General features: G+C 35.7%; 1 protein-coding gene across 3 annotated transcripts in view; it reads right to left on the reverse strand.

Moving 5' to 3' along the window:
• Positions 1–933: 933 nt before the first annotated feature.
• The window catches only part of ALDH1A1 (aldehyde dehydrogenase 1 family member A1), a 47,443-nt gene continuing 20,811 nt past the window's right edge, over positions 934–27,565 (reverse strand). For all 3 annotated transcript variants that reach the window (XM_048292838.1, XM_048292837.1, XM_048292839.1), the window contains 12 exons: positions 24,333–24,437; positions 20,318–20,458; positions 17,166–17,295; positions 16,030–16,091; positions 13,888–14,016; positions 11,335–11,448; positions 9,606–9,708; positions 8,858–9,042; positions 7,207–7,371; positions 5,255–5,412; positions 3,686–3,760; positions 934–1,533 (listed from right to left, as the gene is read on the reverse strand). In XM_048292838.1, coding sequence (XP_048148795.1) covers positions 1,461–1,533; positions 3,686–3,760; positions 5,255–5,412; positions 7,207–7,371; positions 8,858–9,042; positions 9,606–9,708; positions 11,335–11,448; positions 13,888–14,016; positions 16,030–16,091; positions 17,166–17,295; positions 20,318–20,458; positions 24,333–24,437 — 1,440 coding nt within the window. In that variant the 3' untranslated portion in view covers positions 934–1,460. The remainder of the gene's footprint in view (positions 1,534–3,685; positions 3,761–5,254; positions 5,413–7,206; positions 7,372–8,857; positions 9,043–9,605; positions 9,709–11,334; positions 11,449–13,887; positions 14,017–16,029; positions 16,092–17,165; positions 17,296–20,317; positions 20,459–24,332; positions 24,438–27,565) is intronic.

The following is a 27,565-nucleotide window of genomic DNA, read 5'->3' on the forward strand; positions in this document are numbered from 1 at the left end:
GAGATTTTTGAAGACCCACACCAACTCTACAAATTGCTTTTAATTTATTTTAAAATATAAAATCCTTCATTGTATCTATGTTTTCACTAACACTGTGTTCATTTCCACTTTTAAAGGCTTCCAGATAGTTTTGCCATTCTTTTCTTATCTGCAGCTTATTTTTTAAGATTTTTTTTCTTTTGCCTTTATTTGGCATTCATTTTTATTTCTCTGCTTTCTTCTGTCTACTATCCTCTGCAGAAAAATCTCTGCTAATTATTTCACAGTACACTCTTACTTTTGATTCATTCTTCCTTCTTTTCCTTCTTCTATTAGTCTTCTGTTTCTTATCTGGAACTAGAATTCAATTTGCTTGAAAATTATGTCTAATGAAGTTATTTTAGAGGCACAAATATGGGATTTGGAATGGATACCTTTCGAGAATAGATAAAGTAGGGGCTGTGGAGAAAAATACCTATGCCACAAATTTTATGCCCAGTTCTTCATGGAAAAAGGCATCCTTAGACTAATAAGGTAGAAGTCTGACCTGTATTTTGTTTTAGCTGTATTATTAAAAATAAAAATAATTAAAAAGTGTCCAGTGTATCCAAACAAACAGAACCCTCTTTCCTTTCAATACTGTGCAAATTCTCCTATTGCCCCTCCTCTCCTCTCCCCTCCTTTCTCTTCATTATTTCTTGTTCATATGTCCGTGAAGATTTGTTATGCACACACCACTGCAAAGCCAAGTGCTGGCTCTTTGCGAATTGTCTATTGTTCTGTGTGTTCATGCTTTTCCAGTTAGAAATACTGGCAAAATACTGGGGACTTTAGCCTCCATATAGCAGATGTAGTTTACGTCTGGTGTCCTGAACACACTCGTGGTGCTCCTGTGCTACATATTGGCCAGTGGTTAACCAGTGTAATAGAAAAGACTAATGAAGGGAGAAGTTCTAGCTTTTGAAGGTGAATTTTAATATTTTAAGATTTTGTACAGATTACATTCAGGTAGCATGATGAAGAACTTTAATAGTCTAAGAAATATATCTAGAGAAACATAGAGAAGAGTATCAGCTAACTACTCGTAAGTGCTTTTTTTAAGGCCACAAAGAAAATGCAAGGAGAACTTGCCATCTAACACTGACAAGAGCCCATAAATTCAAACTGTACTTGTAGAATATACTGAAAAAGGAAAATTTTCATAGAACTACAGAGAACTACAACTGCAAACAAGAGTAGATATTTTTGAACATGAATTTTAAAATGAGTTAGCTGTGAACCAGACATTAAAGATTTCTTTTCATAATTAATCACATTAACTTTTCCTATGCTATTCCTTATATTGTTAATGATAGAAGGTACCTCTTATACAGCCAGAAAGCAGACAGGTTAATGAATCACTTGGAAAACTAAACACTTAAGAATTCAGATAGCCTTTTCAGATTCATTCGAAGGTGTTAAATTCTGCATTTCAAACAGCATTATGAGTTCTTTTGAGGGATTTTGATTGTGACAGTCTTTACTTCTGTGTATTCATGAAGTCCATATTCTCCCCTAGATAAAAGAGAACCAAGAGCAATAGTTATGCTAATGCTTTTTATATGAGTTTTGTTCTGGATGGGATTTTCAGTGGTACTGTGCAATTGGCCAGATATGTAACAAGTACACTGGACATATTTGGATGACAGCTGTGCAGCTAGAGTGATGCTGGAAACCTTCTGAAAAGCTACAGCAACAGTCTCCTGAGAAAAATGGGACAGAGTAATTTTATTTCTGTGCAAAAGAGTGGTGTTTAATTTAGAGCATTTCTAAACTGCATTTCTGTACAGCAGATCAAGAACATGCTAGATCTTCACAAGCATGTTCAGCAAGTTATTTATATAGATCTTCTTCTGTTGTCTAGAGTTTTCTCTAGAGTCAAAGAACAGACACTTCACCTCAAGTAAAGGGGGGGACAAAATTATTCCATGATGAAAACTCCCAGACAGTGAAAAAGAGTTGAAATCTTTGATATGTTACGAGCATCGTTTCACCTGTATGATTTCAGTGACGAGATGAAGCTTGTTTGTATTCCTAAATATTTGATATCCAATGCAGTCAAACTACATAAGACAAAACTGATTGCTCTATGGAACAAGCGTTTACTACAGTATAATGTTACACAGTTCTTACTGCTGTCTCATTAAAGAGATACATAAGCAAAGGAGAAGTCTGTGCTCAGAACACTTGTGCTGGGTGAGAATGTTTACTGATTCCCTTCATTTTTGGAGAGGCATTTCGTTAGTATATGACAGTTGGTAGTTTAATTCATAATGGTATTATCACTCCAAGAATTATGCAGAGCATTTTATTCTGGGGTTCAAGGAAGTCAGTGGCTTAACACAACCACATCCTAATTTTTTCAGTGCAGGTCTTTCACATATTTCCACTTCTCCTAAAAATGTTTGTACAATATTTGCAAATTTTCTCATGACAGACATCTATCTGGTGATGATTCTTTCCTTGTCCTTTAGTGGGAATATTTTTATTCGTCTGATAATTGTGACTTTGAACCAGAAAACTTTCTTAGCACAAAAGCTTAACTCCTTCAAAATGTATTGTTATAGAGAACGTTTTTGAGTGTCTGTTATTTCCAGCAAATATAACAAAAACATATTTCTGAAAAAGGCTGTGATTCAGAATTGATTATCTCCCAATTTTTGGCATCCAGCAAAGGCAAAGCCGTCTTGGATTATAATGGCCTAAATTATTGGGAGGTTTCAACTTCCAGTTTTCTAAAGTTCTCAGCATCGGCTTGACTGTTTCCTTTGAAGTCAGTGGGAGCTTTGCCATCAGAAGCAGATTGTCTCCAGTGATGAGCAAGTATAAAAACACTAGTCTTTAACTCTGAAAAAACTACATGAAAAGAAGCTCTGAAGCTCCTCACTTTCACATAAATTTTTTAATCACTTCCATTGTCCAGTAGAAGTGTCATGTATTTGTCTTAATAAAAAAGAAAGCTTACATGTACTAATTTTTATTAATTTCTTTAAAAATAGTTTGTTCTCATATATACGACATTTTAAACTAAGAATGAATACAAGTAAGACAGGATATGATTCAAGGGAAACTGGATTAAAACTTAGAAGTTTGAAGACTTTTGATTAGTTTATAACATTTGCATGCTACTCTGCTTCTAGTTTGGGAAAAAACAAAGGTCCAAAGACTACAGAGGATTATTTTCATCATAACTTTTGACCTAGCTGGCACACACTGTAAAATCATTGGTTTCACAAACTTTTAAACTTGCTTAAATCTTGCTTAAATGAAGGATTTTGAAAAGTCTTGTGCTTTCAAACCTAACATTTAAAGGGGGTTTCACAAACTACCCACAGATTTATCTTCATGAAAATGACAGTTTCTCTATATATGCAAAAACTGTAAACCATAAACACAATGGTCAGTTTTGCTTACGAATATACTGCAACCACAGTAGACTGCAAACTGCTCAGATTGAAAAAGTGTGCATCTAAGCAATTTTCTTATTTATTTTGGAGAGGAATTTTTGGTTGACATTGCCTCTGACAACATGATGCCTCTAAGCACTCTAAAGGCTAATTTGACAAAATCTAAAACTGGATATTCTAGTTATGCATATTTAAAGTCAGGGCTTGGAATTTCATTTTGAATTTCCTGTGAATCTACTATTTTAAAAATATTTACTTACATTTCTCTTCCATTTCCTGACATCTTAAAACCTCCAAAGGGACACTGAGCAGACAATGCACTGTAGCAATTAACCCTGGAAGAACAGGAAAATTACTTTTGACAGTGTGAAACAATTTTTTAACCTCTGAAAAATCAGTGGTTTTCTGTCACCTCTAAAAAGCCTACAAATGGTATCTGAGTAATGTATTTGCAAAAGTATATGTAGTTTGAAGTTCAGAAAAATGAAGCATCAAAAGCAACTACAGTTATTACCAGGTTACTAACACTCAGCAAGGGTCTTCAAGCAGAGAGACAGTCATATCTTTCTCTGATAGTTGCAATAGAATTCCTAACTCGTACATAAGCTCTCCCACAAAAGATTATCCACAGCTAAATGTTCTGTAGGTACATTTCTGATAGATAAACTCAGGACAGCTTCATTACATATTTAGGAAATTTTGTTTGGTTCTATTCAGTTAAACCTTATTCTGTATTGTGGTTGAGAACAAAGACACAATAATGAGTAAGAAAGGAATTTCACAGGCAAATTTTTAGTATGAATAATATTGGCAGAATGTGCACCCTACTTCCTAGCGGAGAAGCTCTTTTTGTCTTTCAACCTTGTCAAATCAAATATTCTCTATTTTCTTATCTTATAATCTATCCTCCTGCTAGTCTACTGGTTTCAACAGCAGAGATTCTCTTCATAGTTAAGGATTCCTAGACCACCAATCATATAAGAGCAAATCCCAAATATTCCACTTCTAAACTTTCTTCCATATAAAGAATACCAACTCCTAAGTCAAGACAGCTAACTTGTTTTTAGAAAGCATATGTTCTTTGATCACAGGACCTGGGCAGGAATTTGTGCTGGTTGTGAGTGCTTTCAGATAAAATGTAAATTGGACACAGGTTTTGTGTTCAAGTAAAATTGGTTGTTCTCCTTCTGATGCATTGAAATAACTGTAGGGAAATGCAGGTCTTTGTCAGTGATAGTTATTAGACCCCGCTATGCCTCCAAGCTTTCACTCTTTCATCTCTTAGCTTTTTCTTTTTCAGTTCCATGTAGGTTGCCTCTTCTTTTCCATTGCTGGAAAGAGTTGCCTTGCAGTCATTCTCCCAGCTTGTATTTCCTTTCTTTATTCAATCACATTTAATCAATCTTTCCCATTACAGATGGGTGTACTGCCCAGGCTAAGGGCCACTGAACTTCGGGTAATTAATGTCTTTACAAAACACCAAAACTAATCTCATAAATTATGTATTGGGCTATCCCCAGACCCTGAAGTAAAAGAAAAGGGCACTCTCACCATATTATCTTTTGTTTCCTTTTCTTTTTAGCAAGTAAATTTCCTGTTTTTAGACAAAGTTTATGGGAAAATTGTGTGAAGACTTACAAGAAGTAATTATTTAGTAACACATTAAATAGGGAAACATGCAGGAAAGATAAACAGAAGAGACCTCTATAAAGATGACAAGGAATGAACATTTTAAAAACACCACCCAAAAATACTGTGACTGTGTCTTCCAATTAGTGCCATTGACATCTGCAGATCTAAAGGAAGAATTTAAAAAAAACATTACTTACCATACTGTTCCAGCCTGAAGAGCAGTTGCAAATGTCAGTGCTTTATCAATGTCTTTGGTAAAAACTGCTGCTGCTAAGCCATAGGTAGTATTATTTGCCCTCTTGATAACTTCGTCTATGGTTTTAAACTTCATGATTTGTTGAACAGGTCCAAATATCTGTATTAAACACATGCAAACATATGAAGTGAACTAGAATAACTTACTATTTGAAGTAATTTACATACTTTAAGTTTATTTCTGTCAGATGGCCTTATTCCCGAATCCATTCAGCCAAGAGCGAATAAAGTTCTAAAAAATACTATAAATTCACATAAAGATTTTTATAATATGAAGCACGTTGAGGAAGTCTATTGTAAATAATTAATAAAAAATCAATAAATAATGAAAACAAATAAATAGCAATTAGAAGGCACACACCATAAAGGTAGTTAACACGATGTCACAGCGTGCTACCTATCTATACTGGTTACCAACAAACTCGTGTTTTCTGGACAAGCTCCATTTTTAAAGTCAGGAAAGACATTCGGTTTTTCCATCACCTAAATTTTCTATTAGACTTTTATGCCTGCAGGTAGCTGCACAACTGCAGCAGGTGAAACAACTAATTCTGTTTTTCATATGGGTGTCAGGTAAGGGAATAGTCCCTCAGGTTTGGCTTTCCTGCTACCATTGTCCAGTGTTCTCAGCCAGAGGTGCCCATGCCTATCCCTCAATACCAAGACTGTGCAGGCTGGGGGCGCATTACAACATCTAACTAATTCTATTTCCATAGATTGTGAGCTTTCTACTTGACTGAATTATTACTGCTGGTTTATAAATGGAGTTGTAAGGATTTATATAGATCAGAAAACCACTTAACATTCCCATGCTGTTCAAGCCGTGAGCTTCAAAACTTTTACATTCTTTAAACTGTCTTGGCTATCTGGGGCTTCATTGTTCATTACACTTAAAATAATGTGAGAAGCAGTTCTTATACTGCTGACCAAAGTGTAACTAATAGAACTGTGAAAAAATCATAACTCTGTGCTGTTTTCTACTAGACTCATACAATGGTGGAAACAATCCAAATTCTGTCTCATTCATCTCTATCACGTTTTACAGCTCTCTCCCTGTCACAACTAATTCTAAATGCTGTGATGTTCATTTTAACTCAGGCTGTTGACTCTTGCTGGATGTAGTAAGTATGTTTAGCAGACCACATTAGCTTTCTAGTATGAAGAAGTATAATGGACACCAATTGCAGCAGATATTAATTAAGATGAACGTAAAAAAAGAAACACAGCGAAGAGGTCATGACTGGACTTTGAGTCTTTGTTCAGAGAACTAGCTGACATGGCAGCTCAGCACTCCTAAGTGTCTCTGTTTCCTTGCAGACAATCACTGATACCCTAGCACAGTCATCTTAGTTGGAACAGTAGCAGATTCTGCAATGATGTGTAGACAAATCTGCAAACTGATGTAAGTAAAAAAACCCCACGAGGCAAAAAGAACTGACACAAACAAAAGGCCTCTGGAAGCACAATCCAGCTAGTTTCTCATATTGCAAAATAGCTGCCTGGTGCATACAAGCACCAAGTAAGTGGTTCCTTAGGCAGTGCAAAGTGTTCACAAGTTGTGCCTCCAAGGTTTGCCTCTCTGTTACAGGTCATTGTGACTTTTATATCAGAGACATGGACAGTATGGAGCAATGAAAACAATCCAAACCTCAGTATTTATCTACTGCAGAAGCCTTTGTTGGCAGGGCAGCCTCATAATCCGCTCCCTCCTTGAGCAAGCTGGTGAAATGGGCACCAGAAACCAATAAAAGCCCTTTAAACACCACCAGGATGGAACAACAGGTTTACTGAGAGAATTTTCATATAGTCACTTGACCTTCTAACTGGATATTTTGTACAGACATTTAAAGAGACGACTTTCAGTGAGAGAAGAGACCACTGAAAATTTATTTACCTCTTCTTTGGCGATGCGCATATCATCTGTGACATTAGAAAAAACTGTGGGCTGGATGAAATAACCCTTGTCTCCCCATGGACCTCCTCCACATTCCAGTTTGGCTCCTTCTTTTTTGCCACTCTCTATTAGATCCAGTATTTTTTCAAACTGCTCCTTATCAATCTAAATGGAAAGATATTTCAAGGATGAAAACAACACACACTGACAGCCGTTGATCTTCTAGCAGTTAACTTAAACCTGTGGCCCTTTGAGGTGGAGCAAAATATGACTTTTTCTCTGTGGCAATAGACCACAGTGAACAGAGCTGATACAGGCTATCATTTTTTGTCTCTAGAAAGAATTATTCAAAACATAACAAGGGATTTGAGGACAAAGAGAGATTTTTCACATAATTACCACAAAAGAAATGCAGCTACATCCCGTGATCACAATTTTCCTTTAAATGGGATCATACCAGTTCTAAAAGGAGTAACTTTGCTAATCTGTAAAATAGTTAAGTGTTGGCTAAAGCTTGCTAAGGAGAAAAAATAAGTCAAAAAAGGCAAATTATGAGACTAGAGGAGAAAAGAGTCTTTATGCTCATCCAAATATTTTTATTATTGCTTCTTCACATGTTTAACATCCTTATTTTTTTAGTAGAAATGTATTTACTTCTCTCTTTTAAATTGTTAGCATGAAATTCAAACTCATGAAAAAAAGCCACAATAACATGAGAGAGAATTTCTGTTAATTTTATATTAGCTGTACACCAGACACCTGGAGTTTACTTTTCTGAATCTTTCTGCCCTTTGTCTTTTAAATTTATTCAGCTGAATTTATTATCTTGTATCAAAACATGTTCCAAGATGTCCAAAAATTATTTTCAAATTGCCCAAATCTTCTGTGTCTTGGAGTGCATTTTTTCCAATTTACTGGGTGTCTTTTATTACACAAAAATACTGTGATAACCAATAAGGAACACATTACTCTATCAAATGCACGGGAGTGATTTTGTCTCCTGCTTTTTATTTGTTTCTACTACAGTGCTTTTATTCCATATCCTGCAGTATAAGATGGTATGGGAATAAGACTAGATGAGAACTCTTGTAACAGTGCTCTGAAGTGCTCCATTGAATTCACAGATTTGTGATAGCTATACCTCTAAATGCTTCATTTTAACATTCATTTGATGGGAATGCTGTTGGCATAATCTTTTAACAAAAGCAGGGAAAAAACCCAAACTCTTGCATTTTAATTGTGTAGTATTCTAAAACTGAGAGCAGCATAATGAAAGTCTAGCGCCTTGAAAAAGGGGAAAAGATATTGAAACTCTCATTTTTTTAAGATAGGCAGTTGCAGTGGCACTATCTGAATGTAAAGTTAGCAAGCTAACATGATATGGGTGATTGTACTTGCACTTTTACAGCTGTTGTATAGGAGCTTTCTCAAAGCATTTGAATTTATTACAATTTTTCCACTTCAATAATAAAAAGAACTAGAAAAGAGAAAGACACCTTAGGCCAATGATGTTGGCACAAACAATTGTACTCCAGACTAACCACCAGAAAACTGTTCTTAGCTTTGAAACCTACTGCAACTGTAGGTTTAGAAATATATTAAATTGTGATGTCATGACAGAATTATGCTGGAAACATGTAATATTACTCACTTGAGGGCCTTGCTGTACACCAGGCATTAAAGGATTCCCAAGAGTGTACTTCTTTGCTCTTTCAATGCTCCGACGCACAAACTCATCATAAATAGGCTCTTCCACAAAAATCCTAGATCCTGCTATACAACACTGTCCCTGGTGATAGAACAGACCAATATGGGCAAATTCCACAGCAGCGTCCACTGCAAAGAAATGCGGGGTTCATCAGATCCTAAACCTGAATTGTCACATCATAAAATCTTTACTAACCTTTGTCACCCATCTAATTTCCCTTTGTAGTACCTTTTTTTTTTTTTAATGGCCCTTTAAAAACAGATATACAACCATTTACTTATGTCCAAACTACCCTTATCAAGAGCATCATGGTACACCAAGCTGAACACACATTTAGATGTTCTACGGGAAATTTAGATTTAACATTATTTGCCCTGTCAGGAGTGCCAAGCAGAATATTCAGGCAGAAATTTAATAAACCTGTATAAGATCCATCTATCCACTTTTCGTTCTGCATTCGTGTTTCATTAGGATGATCATAAATTACATTAAGAGTGAACAGGTTGTCAGAGGTCCACATCTACTTAGGAGCCATCGGTTTTGGTGGCAATCTAACTTAAATTATGGCATGACCAGAAAACATTAAAAATTATTCCTTTATTGAAAAGGTTCAAATCATTTACTGACAAGAAAAGAAAAAGAGCATTGGATTAGCAGTAGCAGTAGTTTATATAATAAGATTGCTACTAACAGTCTGCATCTGCGAATATAATATTAGGACTTTTTCCTCCAAGTTCCAAGGTAACTCTCTTCAAGTTGCTCTTCCCTGCTGCTTCTTTAATCAACTTGCCAACCTAAAAGTAAGGGAGAGGACAGCCTCATGTCAAAAAGTTTTTAATGACCTCTATAATACTTTTCTGATTTCCTCAAAAGTGCAAATCAGTTCAGAGGTGTCTATAATCCCAGTAATAAAATGAAATATAAGTTAAAATAAAACAAATGAAAGGAGTCAGGGTGCAGGGCACTTGTACCCTATGACCTAGAAATGTTTTCTAGAAGAGTTTCTCCCTGTACCCATTCATGTTAACTGCCAAAGATACCTGGTGCTTTTTTGGTTACCACCACTCTTCTTGCATGTATCTGTAATCTATAGCAGGCACAGGTTGCTGCTCCACCAGTTACTCCCATTAGGTTAAAATTCCTCTGTTTGATGTGTGAGAAAGTGCTTTAATGCACAAAGTTTATGATACAATCTACATTGGCTGCATGGACACTCTTCCTTATTTCAATTTCTCCCTTAGATGAATGAAGAGGAGGAAATGGACACTGCAAGGTAGAACCCCTACCCCGTTTTTATCTACTGGTGACATAATTAAAGGAACTACTTATTATGAATTGCCCTGGAAAAACTGTGAAGGAAAAGTCTGCTTGCAGCTCTCATGGCTTTTGTCTGTAACTGCCTGTGCGTAGCAACCATCAGGGAAACTTCCTCCCTCTATCAGCCTTCCTGTCACCATTTCTCTTTGCTAAATTATACTGCTAGAAGAGAACTGTCACCAAACTCCATGAATACACCCTCTGGTCCATCTGCCTTTGGTGGGTCACTGGGCACTGGGAACAGTAGTTGTCACTGTCTATTGGTAACATCTGTGGGATATTTCTCAGATGTCAGGGTTTTGGGTTGTTTTCTTTTCCCATTACTGTAGAGCTGAAGGTTTCTGAGAGAAAACATAGCTCTTGCATTCAGTGTATACTGATCCCTGACATAAGGCAATGATATTTATCTTTGCAGTTTACATCCAAGAAGTTAAAAGACCAGATGGCAGCTTTTCCATTTAGCATGCAGGCAGTCAGACAATATAAAGAGCTGTATCAAGGATATTGCTAATCCTTAATTCTATATATAGCCTGCAAAGAGAAATCTTCATTTATAGTGCTCCCAGTTCTTCAGAGTGACAGTGAGGGAAAATTAAAAGTGACCTTCCTTTTAAACAAATACATATTCAAACACTCTTCTAAGACCACCCAGATGGTCCTAAGTATCACTGTAATACCAAAAAGCTGTCACCTCACCTAAGCATGTGCAGACCAAAGAATGAGATTTCTTAGGTACCTTCCTGCCATCCTGTTGTTATTAAACTTAAAAATAACAGAACTTCTTAAGAAAAGATGTAAACTATGTCATGAAAAAGTTTTGGTTTGAATGAGTAAGACTTAAAATAGCCTTGGTATACTAGAACCTACTGTATCTCATGGACTGTCTTTGTTTGAAGGGCTTTCCAGCAATACAAACATTGTTTAAATATGTTTAAAGTTAATGATAACCAACAAATCATTAAACAGACTTTGTTTAACACACCCGCAGCCATAAGAAGGAAGAGAGTTAAAATAATTACATAGAATAAGTTAGACATTAAATCATTGCTGGGAATCAGAGGGACACATTTCCTGCTTATATTCTCTTGCATTCATTATAGTACCTCTGTGGAGCCTGTGAAAGCTACTTTATCTATATCCATGTGGTGAGAAATTGCTGCTCCAGCAGTGGGTCCAAAGCCTGGAACAACGTTCACAACTCCAGGTGGAAATCCTGCCTGAATTGGAAGAAGGAATGCATAAATTTGAGGAAGGATAATAACTAGACGAACATGTGTCACACAGTCTTACTTCTGTTTTCAGTTCTCTGGTCACCTTTTCTCAGCCATACACTTATTCTCAGCCCTAGAGGCCCAAAAGATTTCATTCTCACGCGATTTACACTTTCTTTCACCTGTCTTTTAGGTTATTGAACTACCTCTTTTTTTTTTTTTAAAGAACATATTACTTTTGTTCTTTGTGAGTACATTTCCAAAGAAATATTTTTATTTATTTTCTCACTCAGATGTATAAAAAAACATTGCTTACTTTCATATCTGCTTCATTAAAGCTGTTTGGATCAACATGTGTACTTGCTGGCTTGAGCATATTAATAACCATGCTAGATGGAATTTAATTAATGATCCGCTGACTGAAATTTTATTAAGAAAAACCATGGAACTCTGGATGTAGGTTGAAAGTTTACAGCAAAAAAGAGGCAGGTCAGCTACCAAGTGAGAAAAAGCTGGCTGAGACATGCACAGTTTTAATATCTTGCACATTTTTTATGCAAATAAGCTTTTTTTATGGCTCAAAACAAATGTATTTCTTCTCATAAATCCTGTATTAGATATGTTCCATTCACAGCAAAATAAGCTATTTTCTTCCAGCAGGTTGTCAGGCAAACTCAAGGATATATAAAGAGTAGATGGAATTTTTGTTGGTTTGTGAAGCAGCTGTGCAATCTCAATGGCACTTTCAGAACAATATAGAATTAAAATACCAAAAAGATTCATATCCTGCATTATCACTTTAATAAGTTTCTTTATAGCATTAAATAGGACTTTGGAATTACATGCAAAAGTTCCACTTTTGTTTGGAAAATGGTGACTTTTAGGTGGTAAGTTAGAGCTGCTATAACTCATGTCCTGCATTTTATATATCAGGTTGTTACTTTTATTCAAGCAACTTTTATTCTTTACAGTTTCATGCTCAGATACAGCCTGTCAATCCTTGTTAAGCTCATTTAATTTTCCAGATAAATATTTACCCTGAAATTGATGAGACAATGAGGTTCTTTCCATTTGCTTAGCTTTGTGTTACACACTTAATTTGTACAGAAAAGTCTCAATTTGAACATTTAATTTCTGTGTTTGTTTTAGGAGCTCTTCTCTATATATTAGCAAGGGAGCCTTGTGAGTGCTATAAAGAAGGATAGTGAAAGTTACCAAAAGTGACTATATATATATTTTTTTTTTCTTTGAATGTGGACACTTGGGAACTAGAAAGTTGAATTAGACCTTCAGATATTTTCACAAGTCTAAAGCAGCTACTGAAGTAATCACTGGCAGGGATTTGGGCTCCAACATTTTTTGGATATTCTGGATACTGATCATGTTCCCACTTATGAGCTTTCCTTTTAGGAAATCAGAACATTAGAATGGATATTTCATTAGATCACAGCAGAATTGATTACCTTCTCTGTGAAGTTACTTTTTTCAGAGAAATACACTTTCTGATACTTACTGTTAAAAATTAATAGAGAAGGTTTCTCTGATATTTTTTAAAGCTATTACTCCTCCCCAGTATTATCTAATAACATTTACTATGTGATGCAATAACAGCAAGTCTTGGTTCCACCCTGATAATCATTTAGTTTCTGTGTAATATTAACTCACAACCAGTCAGTATACTCTGGTGAACTGCTGTTTTGAAGCAGAATAATAAAATGTGCCTAGTCATTTCCACTAGAGCTCTGCAAGGTTACTGCACTGGCGATTATTGACATCTTTGCCAACTTTTGAAACATCTTAGAATACATTTGTTGATTTTATTGGGAAGAAATCGAAACTATTTTACTGTTGTCTTTGGGTGTTTTCTCAACTGGGCATAATAGTTAGCTTTGAAGATACTAACTTTCTGAAGAAACTGGCACACTCCTTGTTCAGGAGTACAGAGTGCCTTCTTGCAGTTACTGTGTGAAGAGAGTTCACAGGTTTGGCAGCAGTCACCAGTTTGATTTTACAGCTCCCTGTTAATAAACTCAGGTGGATGAAAACTTTATTCAGTTGGAAAAAAAAAAGCAAAGCTGTACAAACAGGTTCTTTTCTGTGATAACTATGCTAATAAAGTCATTGCCACTCACCTCCGAGTACTCTGCACTTGACTCCTTGTTTACTTTTGACTTTGAAAGGTACTGTGCTTTTGTAATACAAATATATTTGTTAACGAATGAAGTTTACTAAATTGTTGTTGTGGAGTTTTGTGTGTGTCTGCTGGGGTGAAAGGTATGTATGCTTTTGCTCTGGTTTGGCTTTCCTGGTTTACAGCAAGGTAAGTTCCACAGTGCAAGGCTAGGCATGCAATGAGCCTGGCTTATATTACCTTTGTGGCATTTCAGCTGCAGTATACTCTTACACTTCTGAGAGGAGCAAATAACTCTGTTGTTGGTGACTTACCTCTTTAATTAAGGATCCCATGTAAAGGGCACTGAGTGGAGTTTGTTCTGCTGGTTTGACAACCACTGTGTTTCCACAACAAAGGGCAGCAGCAATCTTCCAGATGAACATAACCAATGGGAAGTTCCACTGAAAGACAGACCAGAAAGTGTATCCTATTTCTAACACATCACCAAAATGCCTCCGCTTTTTCTATTATAATAGTGCAAGTTGTCAACTGGGTGGTTGAACTTTTTGTTGAATTCCTTTCAGAATGAAGATGTTTTGAAAAAACAACTGGCAAGCCATGTAATTCAAAGACCAGTGATTTTTGTATATATACAAGCCCAGGGGATTCAAGGTTTTAGTTAAAACCTCAAGAGACAATAGGTGTACTCCTTTAACAAAGTAGTACAGAGTTGTTGGATTAGTGGTGCAGTTGGGAGCTTTTCTATCTTAAATGGTCACATCCATCATCAATTAACTTTTCTAAGGGAGACAAGGTAATAACACATAATGCTGCCCCTGCCCTGGAGATTTCGCTGGCATCTGTCTGTTGTGGGCAGTTCAGACAGATTGAAAGGCAGCTGCCTGCTTTGGATCACATGTTCTGCAGTGTGAGAGACAACATGACCAGGGGAAAACAACTTTTCCCTTTTGATAATATTTACAATAGTTTGGGAAGCATTGAGGCCATGAGCCTCGGCTCAACAGACACCTTATTAGAAATGGGAAAAAAGGCAGTAAAGATAGGTAGTTACCTATCATGTCAGAAAGGCTAGGAGGAAAATACATGCAACACTCCTTTTTTTCTCTCCTTGTCTCCTTTCAGTCTCATGCCAGCCCCAAAAATAATAGGAGCATAAATAACTTAAAGTGAGGGATTACAGGGTTTTCTGCATATTCATTGTTAAAGTGGAACTGAGTAAGTGAAAGGAAGAGGAAATGGTGAGCTATCAAAAGTGGTTTGTAACATACACATAGTCCTCACAGTTTTGTTTTTTGTAGAAACCTACAGCTTGGTTTATATTTTATTTATTTATATATTTATTTATATATTTTGATAGAGAGAAAATGAACTCAGAAATACTTAACATTTTATAAGGGAGGTCAGTGTTTGTACTAACGGCTGCTTATATTTCCAGGAGATAATTCTATTTTAAATGGCCACATCTAGTGTTTCTAGCTCTTTAGCATATCTTGACTGAGTATTTTACTTGAAATGTCTTGTGTCTGACATACAAGAGATCTAAACCAGCAGTTTCCCGAGCTCTCCTGGACACTGGATACAAACATATTTGAGCAATGTTCTCCAAATCAATGTGGTGGTCTAAAGATACAGCAAATGTTCAAGATCAACTTAAAGACATCAGGCAGGACCCACATGTCTGCGCAGACCTTATAGACAAGATGACTTTTTCAGAATCTGTTGAGTTGCCAAGAAGGTCAGGTGAGACTGCTCGTAACTGCCATGTGCAAGGGGGAGGGTGGATTAGGAGTGCCTAGTGCATACAACTATTTTTACAGGCACCCACCAAAATTATGCAGACTTCACAAATAAATTTAGAACTTGAGGTCCTCTAGTGTTTTGAGTGATCAGACTCAGGGAGGCCTTTTGCAACAGTTAAAATGAGTGACTTCAAAACTGGGAATTTAGATGGGACAAATAGGAGCTTTATTGGACACATTCCTTGTATTGTAACTTGTACCACTGCGATGGTGAATGAGTCTTAGCCATAAAGATCCAGCTGTCTGAATGCTGTATGGAGCAGAACAGATATTCTGGGTCTTAAAGAACTTATTGTTTACAGGCTTATAGGCTTAAACATTATAGATTGTAATATTACACTCTCTTATATGTTTGTTTCTAATTCTTTCAGTTTCTATGAAACAAAATTCCATCTTTCAAATTATTTTATAAGTCAAACTTTTGATATTTATTTTCTCTCCATATACAGCAAGGAGAGGGCAAGGTTGGACCAAACTGACTTATCACAAACTGATGAATCAGAATTACAGTACTCAGGATGGTTTCTGTCTTTCAGGACCTGAAAATTTCTGCTTAGGGATGTTTCACAAATGCACTTGCAGAGGTAAAATTTCAAAAGCATTTTCATTTGTAACAAGGAACATTTGTGTTTTGCATAAATAGTTCCAACTTACAGGAATAATTTGGCCACAAACACCAATAGGCTCATGTCTTGTAAATGTAAAAAAGTTTCCATCTATGGGAAAAAGAAAAAAATTAGGCATTCAGACAAAGCATTTGTGAGAAACAGTTAGATCAGAAAAATGATAAAGTTGGGTACCAAACTTAACTGGATACGATTTTACTTATAAATGATATTTTCAAAATCTTAACTATGCAAAAAGCCATAAAATACATCTGGATTCAATGTCTACTTTCTTCATAGCTCCAAGGTTTGATTTTTCCAGTCTGACTGACTTTTTGCAGTGATAACCCTGCTTCTCAATATGGTATGCACAGCACACCAACAAGCATTCCTCATTTCTTTTATCACCTTTTTTTTCTTTCAGAAAGTTCTCTTTTAAATCCTACGTACATATCAGACATTTTTTAATATTAGATCTTAGCTTAAATCAAATCCATTAAATATAAAATTCTCTTTGATTCAAATAAATATGTGTTCCATTAAACCTAGCATAGAGGTCTACATGAGGAAAAAAGTTGGAAGTATTTATCACTCTAGTTTTCCTTAACTCCTTCTTTATTACCTTTCCCTTAATTCCTTCTTTATTACCATCCTTTTCTTTGTCTTCCTGAGAGAAGGTAGCTAGAGAGACAATGTTTTCCTAGAGCTGCTTAATGGGAAAGGGAATGGAATGAAATCTTAGCAAATACTCTTTCCTCATTCCTATCTCTTAGTACTTACTCTTCCTAATAGATTATCCAATCACTGAAATAAATATTACTGCTTTGTGCTAATCTTTGCTTAAATACCCAGACACCCAGGTCCCACTACTGTAGTCTTGTATAAACTATACAATGCTATGCAAAAGTAGCTTACCACATTTCTTAGATGTACACGCAGCTTAATTTTTTCGGTCCATAAACAACTCTTGTTAGTAGTGTATAGAACAAGAAATAAATGTGAAGACCTACACTAAATGTTTAAACTGAGAACTATAATAAATCTTTAATAACCCATCTTAAACCTTTTCTAAAATATTTTCCATTTGAGATATTTTCTATGTTGCACAACTTTTAGATAAAAGGCAGTTATCTACAGCTTGCGTTGGCCTCAGTTCTCCAATTTTGTTATCTCGGAACTACTCACCCACTGGAACGGTACGTCCATGGATTTTATCAGCCCAGCCTGCACAGTAGCGTAAAGTTTTGATACAGGCACCCAAGTCCATTAGGTAGGCCATGGAAAAGAGCTTCCCACCATCAATGGTTTCCATTGTCTGCAGACAACAGCAATTCAAAAAAATATCAAATACTGATAACGGTTCTTTTGCTTGTACTTTGTAATTTAGCTTTTGGTAGTTAACTCTGAGGATTTCAGCTTTAGAACAAGCATTAGATGAATTCCCCTGTGAAGGACACATTTTGAAAAACTGAATGTAGCAATTTACACGTGAGAAATTTTCATGATGGTTTATTTGTATTGAGCTATGCAGATAGCATGATCATGACATGTTTGTAATGGTAAGATTTACTCAGAAAACATCTCTCCCCTATGAATCAATTACACAGTTCTAGTTTATATTAAATATTCTGCAAGCACAGATCAAGAGATCAGGGAGGAAACTGATGCAAATAACTGATGCAAATAAAATCAGTGGTTTTCCTCAAACACCAGCAAGAAGACTCAAATCTTGTAATAAAATACCCTAAATACACCTTGAGTGTTTGATGTGCAAAGGAAAGAACTGAGCCATCTAGGACTCTTAAGTGAGAAAAATTCAGTATGAAGAATAAATGCTTATAGAGAAGAGACTCTCTTTTATTAGCTAACTAGTAATTGAGTGAACTAACTGGTCTTATTTGAAGACAACAGCAGATGGCCTGACACTCCATGCCAGGTAGATATAAACTTTTAACGATCTGTAAATATTCATTCAAGATATACAACTTTTTGGCTGAGCAATTCTATTCCACCCACAGAGACACCAGCTCTAAATAGGGTTGCTTTCCAGCCAAATCTAAGGAGTGTGGTTTGGACTAATTTCCATGCCCCTTACTATTGGGACATAAAGATCATGAGCAGTTCTTAAATAGTGTCAGCATATTTTTGACACTTCAAGAACATTTTTCTCAACTTTTCCAAAACAGAGAAATCAAGGACCTTCGATTTTATGAACAATCCAGTTACAATATTCAGGACGGGGAGCCTAAACTATAGTTCTAAGATCTAAACTGTGGTTTTAAGATCTAATCACATTGACATTCTTTATTATTTCAGGTTGGATCAACAGACTGATCTTCAAGAACAGTTTTTCACCAGCAACTCCCCTGTGAAGTCCACAATTTTAGTTAACTGGGCACATTTCAGATATCATACTTGGGAAGAGAACAGAACAAAGAGAGAAGATAGCAATGCTTTATGGCTCTTAGCAGCAAGAAACTGATGTATCTGGTGCTTTTTTTTTTCTGTTTGGACACGGGAGAAAATTATTCCCTGGCCTCAAACTTATGCATTCTTTCGCTTTCAGCATCACAACAGGTTGAAACCTAAGAAACACAATTCTCAGCGGCTCTTTCAGTACCTTGCTTTGACTTATTTTTTCAGTTGCCTATCTACAGGTGTGCTGAGCCTCTGAAGCATAACAAAGCACTGAAACGGAATAATTTTCATCCTGGTCAAATGCATGAACACAGGAAAATAACTTTGCAATTAGCTTTGGACATCTATTTTGATTTCTAGTGCACAGGAGTATGTGTTACTCTATAGTACTAGTTTTACTGGTAGAATAAACTGTGAGTGGAGAAAATCTCTCTTCATCAAAGTCTGGAAAGCACTTCACTCATACATACCTTTTCTGAAAAGGGAAATAGTTAATAATGTGACTAAGCTGTAGGAAATAGAAATAAAGTCAGTAAAATAGAAAGTTGGGAGGGGCCCCAGAGAAAAGCAATTCTTTCATATTATGAAAATGGCAAATGGGAACAAAAACTAATTCAATGTGTCATCCTTCCTGTGGAAAAAAAAATGGTATCTTCATCCTCTTTGCAATTGTAATGCAAATAAACCAGTAAATAATATAAATAAATAATACAATAAAGAAATAAATGCCAGCTTATCCAATTATTTAATGGACAAGAGAGCATACTTCTCTATTAAAAATACACCTCTCTTCAAATTTTGTCTCTCTCAACTCAAATCTAGCATTTTAAAGGGTGTAAGTTCCACTCGCCCAAGGCTTCTGCTGAGAAACTCTTCTATAGTTGTAAGGACATATAATGGGCAGCAGATGCTTTGCAGATTTTACATATTTGAAGGTTTAAATTTTATGAGCTTATCTACAGTGTGTTTTGTGGCGAATGGCTAAATACTTTAAACTGTAACTAGACCAGTCTGAGTGATGATCCTGAATGTTGGATACTCCTCCTTCTCTTTAAATTTTTTTATGCAATTGGCAGAAAACCAGGATTCATATTCAGCACAAACAGTTACCCCACCTAAATTTTGATTCCAGAATGTGCTTGAAGTAGCAGAGAAATCACCTTAATAGTAGTACCATATGTGGAGTTTAAAACAGTGAGGAAAGGATACCAGCCTTTATCAAATTGGTGGTGCATTTCTATTTTACATGTCTTTTCTTGCCTTAGTTCACAATCTGTAGGTGAGAACATTACAAGTTATGCGTCTTCTGTTAAGTGTGGTAAAATAGGCAATACACAGTAGTTCTTTAAGAGTGGACATCATTCCCCAATGCTCATGTTATTGTTCTTCTTAAAATAATCCATTGTTCCCTTTGATTCTGGTTAAGCTTTATCCCTCATTGCTAGTTGCAAGCTGGAGTTAATGAAGGACCAGCGATAAGAAGCTACAGAGCCCTGAAATTCAAAGTTTCTCCCAGTTCTGACTTGTATCATCTATAAACACTGAGCCAAGCTTTGAGTTTAGGCCTTGATTCAGGCTTTGACTTGAGTTTAGGCCTCAATTCAGTCTTTGGTTTAGACAAGCATTAACCATGTGATCTATGTTTGTGTGTCCTTAAGAATCAGCAATTCAAATTACTGTGATAGTAGATAGTTTAAGTATCACTTTAAAGCTAATCAAATAATCAACTACTTTGTGGATATAGGGTGTTAATAGACTCGAGTGCAAGCCAGCTTAGTGATGTCCATTTGCTAGAGAGAAGAAAACCATGTGTTGAGACAGCCTGGCTTTCAAAAGATGAGGCATGTTAAACTTGCTTGCACCTTTCTTTTAAAATCAGGCCTTTTCTCCTTGTCCCTATGTTCACATATCATACTCACAGCTAAAATCAGACGGTCTCTTTCCACTAAGTCAGCTAGTTTATTCAGGAGCCTTCCTCGCTCTGAAGCGTCCATTGTACGCCAGGTTGACCCAAGCTCAAAAGCCTTTCTAGCTGCTTTAACTGCCTTGTCTACATCCGCCTGTGGGGAAAACAAAAAAACTTACATAATCAGTGATTGGTTCTGCCATCAATAATTGGTTCTGCCATCATCCTTTTTTGCTGTTAAACAAGTAAAGTTTAGCATAAGCTTAACATAAAGTTTAAATAAGAGGAACAACCCCAATATAATCAAAATTAGTAACAGTAATGTTAAATACGTGGGTTATTTTCTTTCAAACACTTCCCTTGCTATATCAGCAATGTGAAATTGTATGAGAAACAGATAGGTTCTCCAGGCTTCTAAAATAAAAATATAGAAAATAACTCTATTTTTAAAATTTAGATTTTTAAGCCCTTTCTGTACACCAAGCACTTACACTGATGATACAATTTAATCTCATTCATTTACAAAGAGATGCCACGTCTGTAAGTTAAATGCTTAATTGCTCATCATCTGAAAGTATCTCACAGTGTAATGAAGACCAGGTTAGAAAAACTCCTTAGGATGTTCCTTAGGATGCTTCATAAAATGAACACAAATTTATTATTAAGGAAGACAAATCAATAAATTTATTTTTGAAAGTTTCAAGAAATATTTATGTATAAAATTATTTCAAAAACTAAAAATAAGCCAGGTTTAAAATGCTAAGCCTAAATATTTTAAAGTCTAAGCACTGTCTTTGCATATGCAGCTAATTTTTCAGTCCATTAATGTTTCTTATAGCATATTTTATTATTTATCATTTAGCTTTCACTTTGGAAGAAAAATCTACAGTGAAACAATTCTGTGCAAAGGGTGCTCCAGGATCCAAAAAAACCAATTACAATCTCTTGAAAAAAGGCTTTTAGTATTTGGAATTCTTCTGCATTTCATAATTCTTGTAAAATTTACAAATGAAAACAGTGACATAAAAAGGAGGTTTATCCTAGTTTTTAATCAGAAATGAGAAATTCTGAGGAAAAAAAAAGAAAAAAAGAAGTTTCTTTATATGCCACATTTGCCAGAGAAATTTGCATCCAATATTGAAAGGATTTCTTTCAAACGCTTTTTGTGCTGCTCTTTGCTAAAATCCCCTTCAAGGAAATCATTATCAAGGTTGACTAAATCAGCAAATTCAACTAAGTCAACACCAAGGTCAATTGTTTTAAATGTGAACCAGATCTTGAATCTTTAACTGGTGTTGGTAGCCATCAACTAATTTTAGGATGCTGTGAGTGGGGTGTGTTAGCGGCTTGGAAAGCCCAGCACAGACCTCTTAGGCAGAAGGCCACAGAACTTCCAAAAGTTTTTTCTAGGAAATTTGGGAGAAGATAGGAAGGAACTATATGAATAGCATAGACATTACTATAGGCTAATACTGACCAGTCACCTACACCAGGTAGCTGAAATCTACCAAAGTAAGAAGAATTGCTTTTCTTCAGAATCAGTCAGCATGCTGTCAAACAGCTCATCACTACCTGTGACCCCTATAATAAATTTTCTACATCTTTGCAATAGGACTCAAGGGCTGTGGCTTGGCCTTAAATGGAAAAGGATAAGGGGAAAAAAAGTCATATGAATATGAATCATGTAAATTAAAACTACATTGCCCAGTGTTCTTTCTACTAGAAGTGCAGAAATAATTAAAACCAAGAAAAATCATAAAAGAATAATATAGGGCTGTGAATGAAAAATAATTAAAAAAAGATTGTTCTTCAACTGTATGAAATCTAATTTCATTACAAAAATCTACACTGTGAGTATGAAGAATTCTTTCTGATTCTGTTTAGATTTTTTACAGAAGTACATTTACTTTATGTATGCTGACAATTTGGTGAGCTGCTTTATTATTACTAGGGGCCTTTAGGATTAGGAATGTAGTTTGAAAGAACCATCAAACTGGAAGAAAACAATTCCCACCCACATATATGTCTGTGCTTTGTAACCTCCTCTTGTTTTCTAAAATACCACTGCAAGGCAGTGGACAGCCCTTTGTCAACCCTATTGTAAGCACAAATTAAGTTCCTAAAATCTCTTGGCTCGTTATCTGAAGTCTAGCCTCTTGCATATTAGGTTCATAATGGCTGTGTAATTTACTAGATCTGTGCAATTCACTAGGCAATTTAGTTAATAGCAGTTGTCATCACACATCAGTTTGCAAAATTATTGAAGAGAAAACAAACCTGTATGTTGAATAGTATTATCTCTTTATTTAATGAGTTGTTAGAGAGCTTGTAAGGAAAGAAAGCTACAAAAATTTTAAATGGTAACTGAACAGTTGCAGGTTATGAGTAATTTAATTTGAAGATGGTCAAATATCAGAGTCTCAGCACTATGTATAGGTAGCTGGTATTAAAGAAAAGCAAAACCTTTGAAAAACTCCAGGCTAAATATATGAAATAATTAAAAGCCAGACTTTCTCAGCCATGTTTTTCTAAGAAAATGTTTAAAATGTGTCTTCATTATAACCTTCTGGGAAATTGGTGGTCACTATTGCTGAAATGCTAGACAACACTAGAGACAAAGATTATTAGGATGAAATTACAGATCAGAGTAACAAAGATTTAATGAGAAGATGATTCTGAATGTATTTCTCAAAAGAGAATTTTATTTCAGTGTGAATTTCTCTACAGTAAATAAATAATTCTGGAAAAGCATGTGCTTATTATATTGGCAGTAAACTTTTGGTGAACTTATAATACAGACAAACAAGTTTTACATTATTTCTACAGGATAAAAAGGTGTTTAATTAACATTATTATGCTGAGCTTAAAAAAAAGCTTGTTATACAAAACATTCTAAATATGCATCTTTCTTGACTAAAATTAATATATCATTTTGTGAGAAAAATGAAAAAAATTCCCCTTTGGATGCAAGATTAACTTTGACAGGGCAGCATAGAAAATTAAATAAATATGTACAAGAACAAAACCAGTAATATCAAAATCAGTTTTCTTTCCAGTTACAGTCATCTTGCGAATTGGAAATAAAACTTTCACTTCTTGTATTTACTTTCTAAGAATTTATAAAAAAACCCTTTCTTTGGTCAGAACTTTAATTCTGTTAAGAACATTGCCCGTCCTATTTAAAAAACTACCCCTTTACTTACATTTAAACCGTATGCACTAGACAAGTCCTGTTTGTAAGAAAAACACATAATGCAACAAAAATACCGAGATTAGGTCTTAGGTTTTCATTATATCTTTGATTACATGTCATCTATCCGAAACTTTCCACTACAGAATCTCATAAATATATTTTAAAAAATATTTCTTTACAGTTTTCCACAAGTTTTTTAGTCCTTTGCTGAACACTCATTGATTCAACATGCTTTAATTTGATCAAATTTGGAGGAATTAGTGACTATTTGATAGGCCACCTTCAGCTTCAGTGTAATTTTTAGGACTATGTTCCAGTATGTTTTTCACAAAACAAGATATTTGAAGGGGGCAGTGCTGAGAAGACATATAGCTAAAAATACTGATGTTAGTGATCATCTTCACGAAGTCTGCGGGGAATTATAAGTATTTGTTCTCTTTATTTTATCTATAAGGAAAAGCCTTATATAAATGATTATATTACATGTAAAGAAAAAAAACCAGAAAAAATAAAATCCCAACTATATTTTTAGATATCACTCATGACAGATAAGAAAAAGAATCAATAATATTAGTAAAACAAATCAGCAAAAATATTTCTTCAGAACTTTTCTCATATGAGCCCAAGGTAAAGCAGTTTTTCAGTGTCTCTTTACAAAAAAATATTATGGCTTAGTAAAAAAGGGCTAAGAATTTTATTTGTGGAAGAAGGTATACAGGATGAATCAGGTACATCTGAGGTGATGTTTTACATCACACAAATGGCTGCTTGCTTTCCTGCTTTTAAGATCCACTGAAATTAAAGTTACAGTTAAGTTCAAGAAAGAAAACCCTACCTTGTCACCTTCTTCAACCTCACAGATTTTCTCTTCAGTTGCGGGGTTAAAGACTGCAAATTTTTTACCACTGACTGAATCATGCCATTCGTTGTTTATAAATATCTGCAGGGGAAGAAAGAGTGCAACAATATTAGTAATGCATACATAGCTGTTGTCTGTTACATGTTTTAGTGAATAAACATATCTTTCATAGCTGAGAGCTGCCGGATTGATAGAGGCCTGAACTAAAACTGGATAGCTGTTTCTACGTTACTCTAAAGAGATGAGTAATCACACATGCACTCAACCAGGATCAGCTTTTTAAAATTGACTTCCTTTGGAGAGGCAAATTTTCCCTACACTGTATTTTTACTTTGTTTCATGTCATAAAAATATGCTGTTACATAGGGGTCCTTCCACTCTGTGAAGTAACAGGGAAGTCCTAAATGACCTATGGAAAACTGCCTGAGTTTCCTGGGCTCACAGGGCTGGTAAAAATGAAGGGCTTTTCTGTTACACAGCCTCACAGAAGAAAACACAGTCCTTGGATTTAGTCAGTGTAGTATATTAAGAATATCTGGGATACCACTGCTGTATTTAGCTTTGCTTTGATTCTCTTCACTCTCTCCTGCCAAAAAAAGAGAATCCCAACCAGAACCAAAACAAACACCCCAAACAAACAAAACCAATAATACAATTTTTTGAAATTAAATCTGAGACTGAAAAAAACCCTGCCATAGTCAATTGAATGAATTACATAATCATGGAATATGTAAGGTTGGAAGAGACCACATTGGGGTCATATGGTCCAATCACCCTGCTCAAGTAGGGTTATACTAGGGCACAGTGCACAGAATTGTACCCAGATGGTTCTGTGTGCTTAGGCCAGGCATACGGACTTCTGTGTGAAATTTGAGGTACTTATCTCTGTTCACAAATGCAAAACAGATCCTGGGTCTTACCTGTGGATGCACAAGACCTGTACTACTCTACAGCCTGCTGTCTCTGAGGTACTGTTGGTAAAATGGTCAGAGTGGTTTAATTTTGTTTTAACTGTAGGTTAACCTCGAAACAGAAAGGAAATGCTCATTGGAAAGACCTGATAAATGCACAGCTGTTGAAAAGAGGAGGATAAGCTGCTAATAAGTGATTTGAAGGTTGCTTCTTGAAGTGGACATGATAAAGTATACAATCCAAACTTAACAGTACCTGACTTTCCCTGCCTGACCCTCTCTGTGCTCTCTGGGTTCAGGTCAGGACTGAAATTGGGGTGCCATGCTAAGCTGTCTTCCCAGCATCTGAGCCCACCTTCCTGATGCTGGTGGGCTGGTGCCCTCCTTTCTCCCTGTCTTCCAGTGCCATTGTGTTGCAGGCATGAATATGAGATCTTTTTTGTACTCACCTCTGAGGCCATGTCAGGCTCTGAATGACTGTACCACGTATTTTGAGCTCAAATTTTGTTTCTTTCTAGAATCAAGTCATCTTGCCTCACCTTTCCTCACTGGAATCTAGCTGTGAGACTAGCTAGCGGGAAAGACGTGATTCTTGCCTCCTCTCCATTAGGACAAAGAACCTAGTGCTGCTGCTTAGAGTAGCAGGAACTTAGAAATAGAAACCTAGAAAATACTTTGGGATTGGCAAAGTAGACAGTGGATGACTCAGGTCAAGACAATATCGAGACACCAGAACCGCAGGATAAATGCTTTTTTTCACAGAAACCTGAGGACTAAATCCTTCCACCTCAACCACATATGCTATGAAAATGTGACAGATTTCAGGGAATACATTTTCTGCATAGTATTAAAACTAGTTGAGTAGTTGTTAATAACTGGTGAGTAATTTATAAATAACTATCAAGATTGATTAAATTATTATCTCTAAATGGAGATGGCAACAATCTGTTAATATATTGATGCATTCCTGTATTAGATTAATACAGTTCTGTATGTTTTTGCTTGTCTTTACCTGGGTACCTTATACAGAGTGTCATTGCCACCTCTGACCATCAGGACTGACCACCGAACTCCTGATTTAACAAAAGCTGTCTGTGAAATAAGTATCTAAGTTCATGGAAACTTCTGATAGACGATGAAGCAAGTTGTAAGAATATCCACACAAAATCCCAACAGTGGTGAAAGGACAAAGACAGGAGTTAAATGGTTAATATGAAAAAAGCCATTGCCAAGAGAAGAGAAAAAGTAAAAGATAAATATTAACATAACACTGCTAAGATGTTACAGTATGCCAAATTCATATCTGTCTGTGAAAGGAATAATAGAAAGACATACCATATTTGGAAATATTTAAAGTGCTTGTTTAAAAATTACATTTATTGCAGCACTCAATATCACCTATAATATTAGTTTAGAATATATTTTTTATTAATGTTTCTAATATTATTCCTGTTTAAAACATAACTTCATTATATTAAATATATTTATGATACTGTATCAGAGTTACCCAGATGTCTTTCATAAGCTAGATAGCAGCCTTGCAACTGAAAGTAAGAAAGACAGGAAAGGAAGAAGTCAAAACTCTCCATGTAAGCTGTATTAACACATTTCAGGCAGCTGTACTCATTAACGTGCATGCAGCCATGCCCATAAAATGCTGTGGAGTATTTACTACACGCAGGATGTGGATCTCTAAATCCAGGCAGCACTGAAGTGCCAGCTAACAGCAGCCTCTAACAACAACCTTGACCTGCTGAGGAAAACAATGATTGGGATCATCTTCCAATAGGTTACAGTGTTTTTTCAGTGAGTCAGAGCTCCACTGACAGCTCTTCAGACACAAATGCAAAGGACCTACCCTTTTGTGTCAAGTGCTGTGCAGTGGGTTATCTGTGGTGACTGACTAGGCCCCATGAGGTTTAGAGCTACAAGTGTATTTTGCAAAAAATTTAGAAATACTGTTACAGGTGTTTTTAACTGTTACTTCACAGGAGTTTTAGGAGGATTTTTTTTTTTTTAATTTCAACAACACAAAGAATTGGTGACTATTCAGATTTCTTTGCAGTAGAACTGGAAATACAGATTTCCAGTATATGAGACTGTATACTGTTAGAGCTTAGTGTTTTAAATAAAGCCCAGGCAACTGGCAGTCAAAAACCATCTGATTGTCTTTATTCCTCAGTGTCATAGTGCAGTAAAATCTTGCTTCTCTGAAATGCTTGATTTCAGTTCAAATGATCTAATACCATCCACTGTTTGGTGTTGAAATTACCTGGAAGACTGCAGTATTTCTGTCCT

The sequence above is a fragment of the Corvus hawaiiensis genome, chromosome Z (genome assembly GCF_020740725.1).
Source record: "Corvus hawaiiensis isolate bCorHaw1 chromosome Z, bCorHaw1.pri.cur, whole genome shotgun sequence".
NCBI classification, from domain to species: domain Eukaryota; kingdom Metazoa; phylum Chordata; class Aves; order Passeriformes; family Corvidae; genus Corvus; species Corvus hawaiiensis.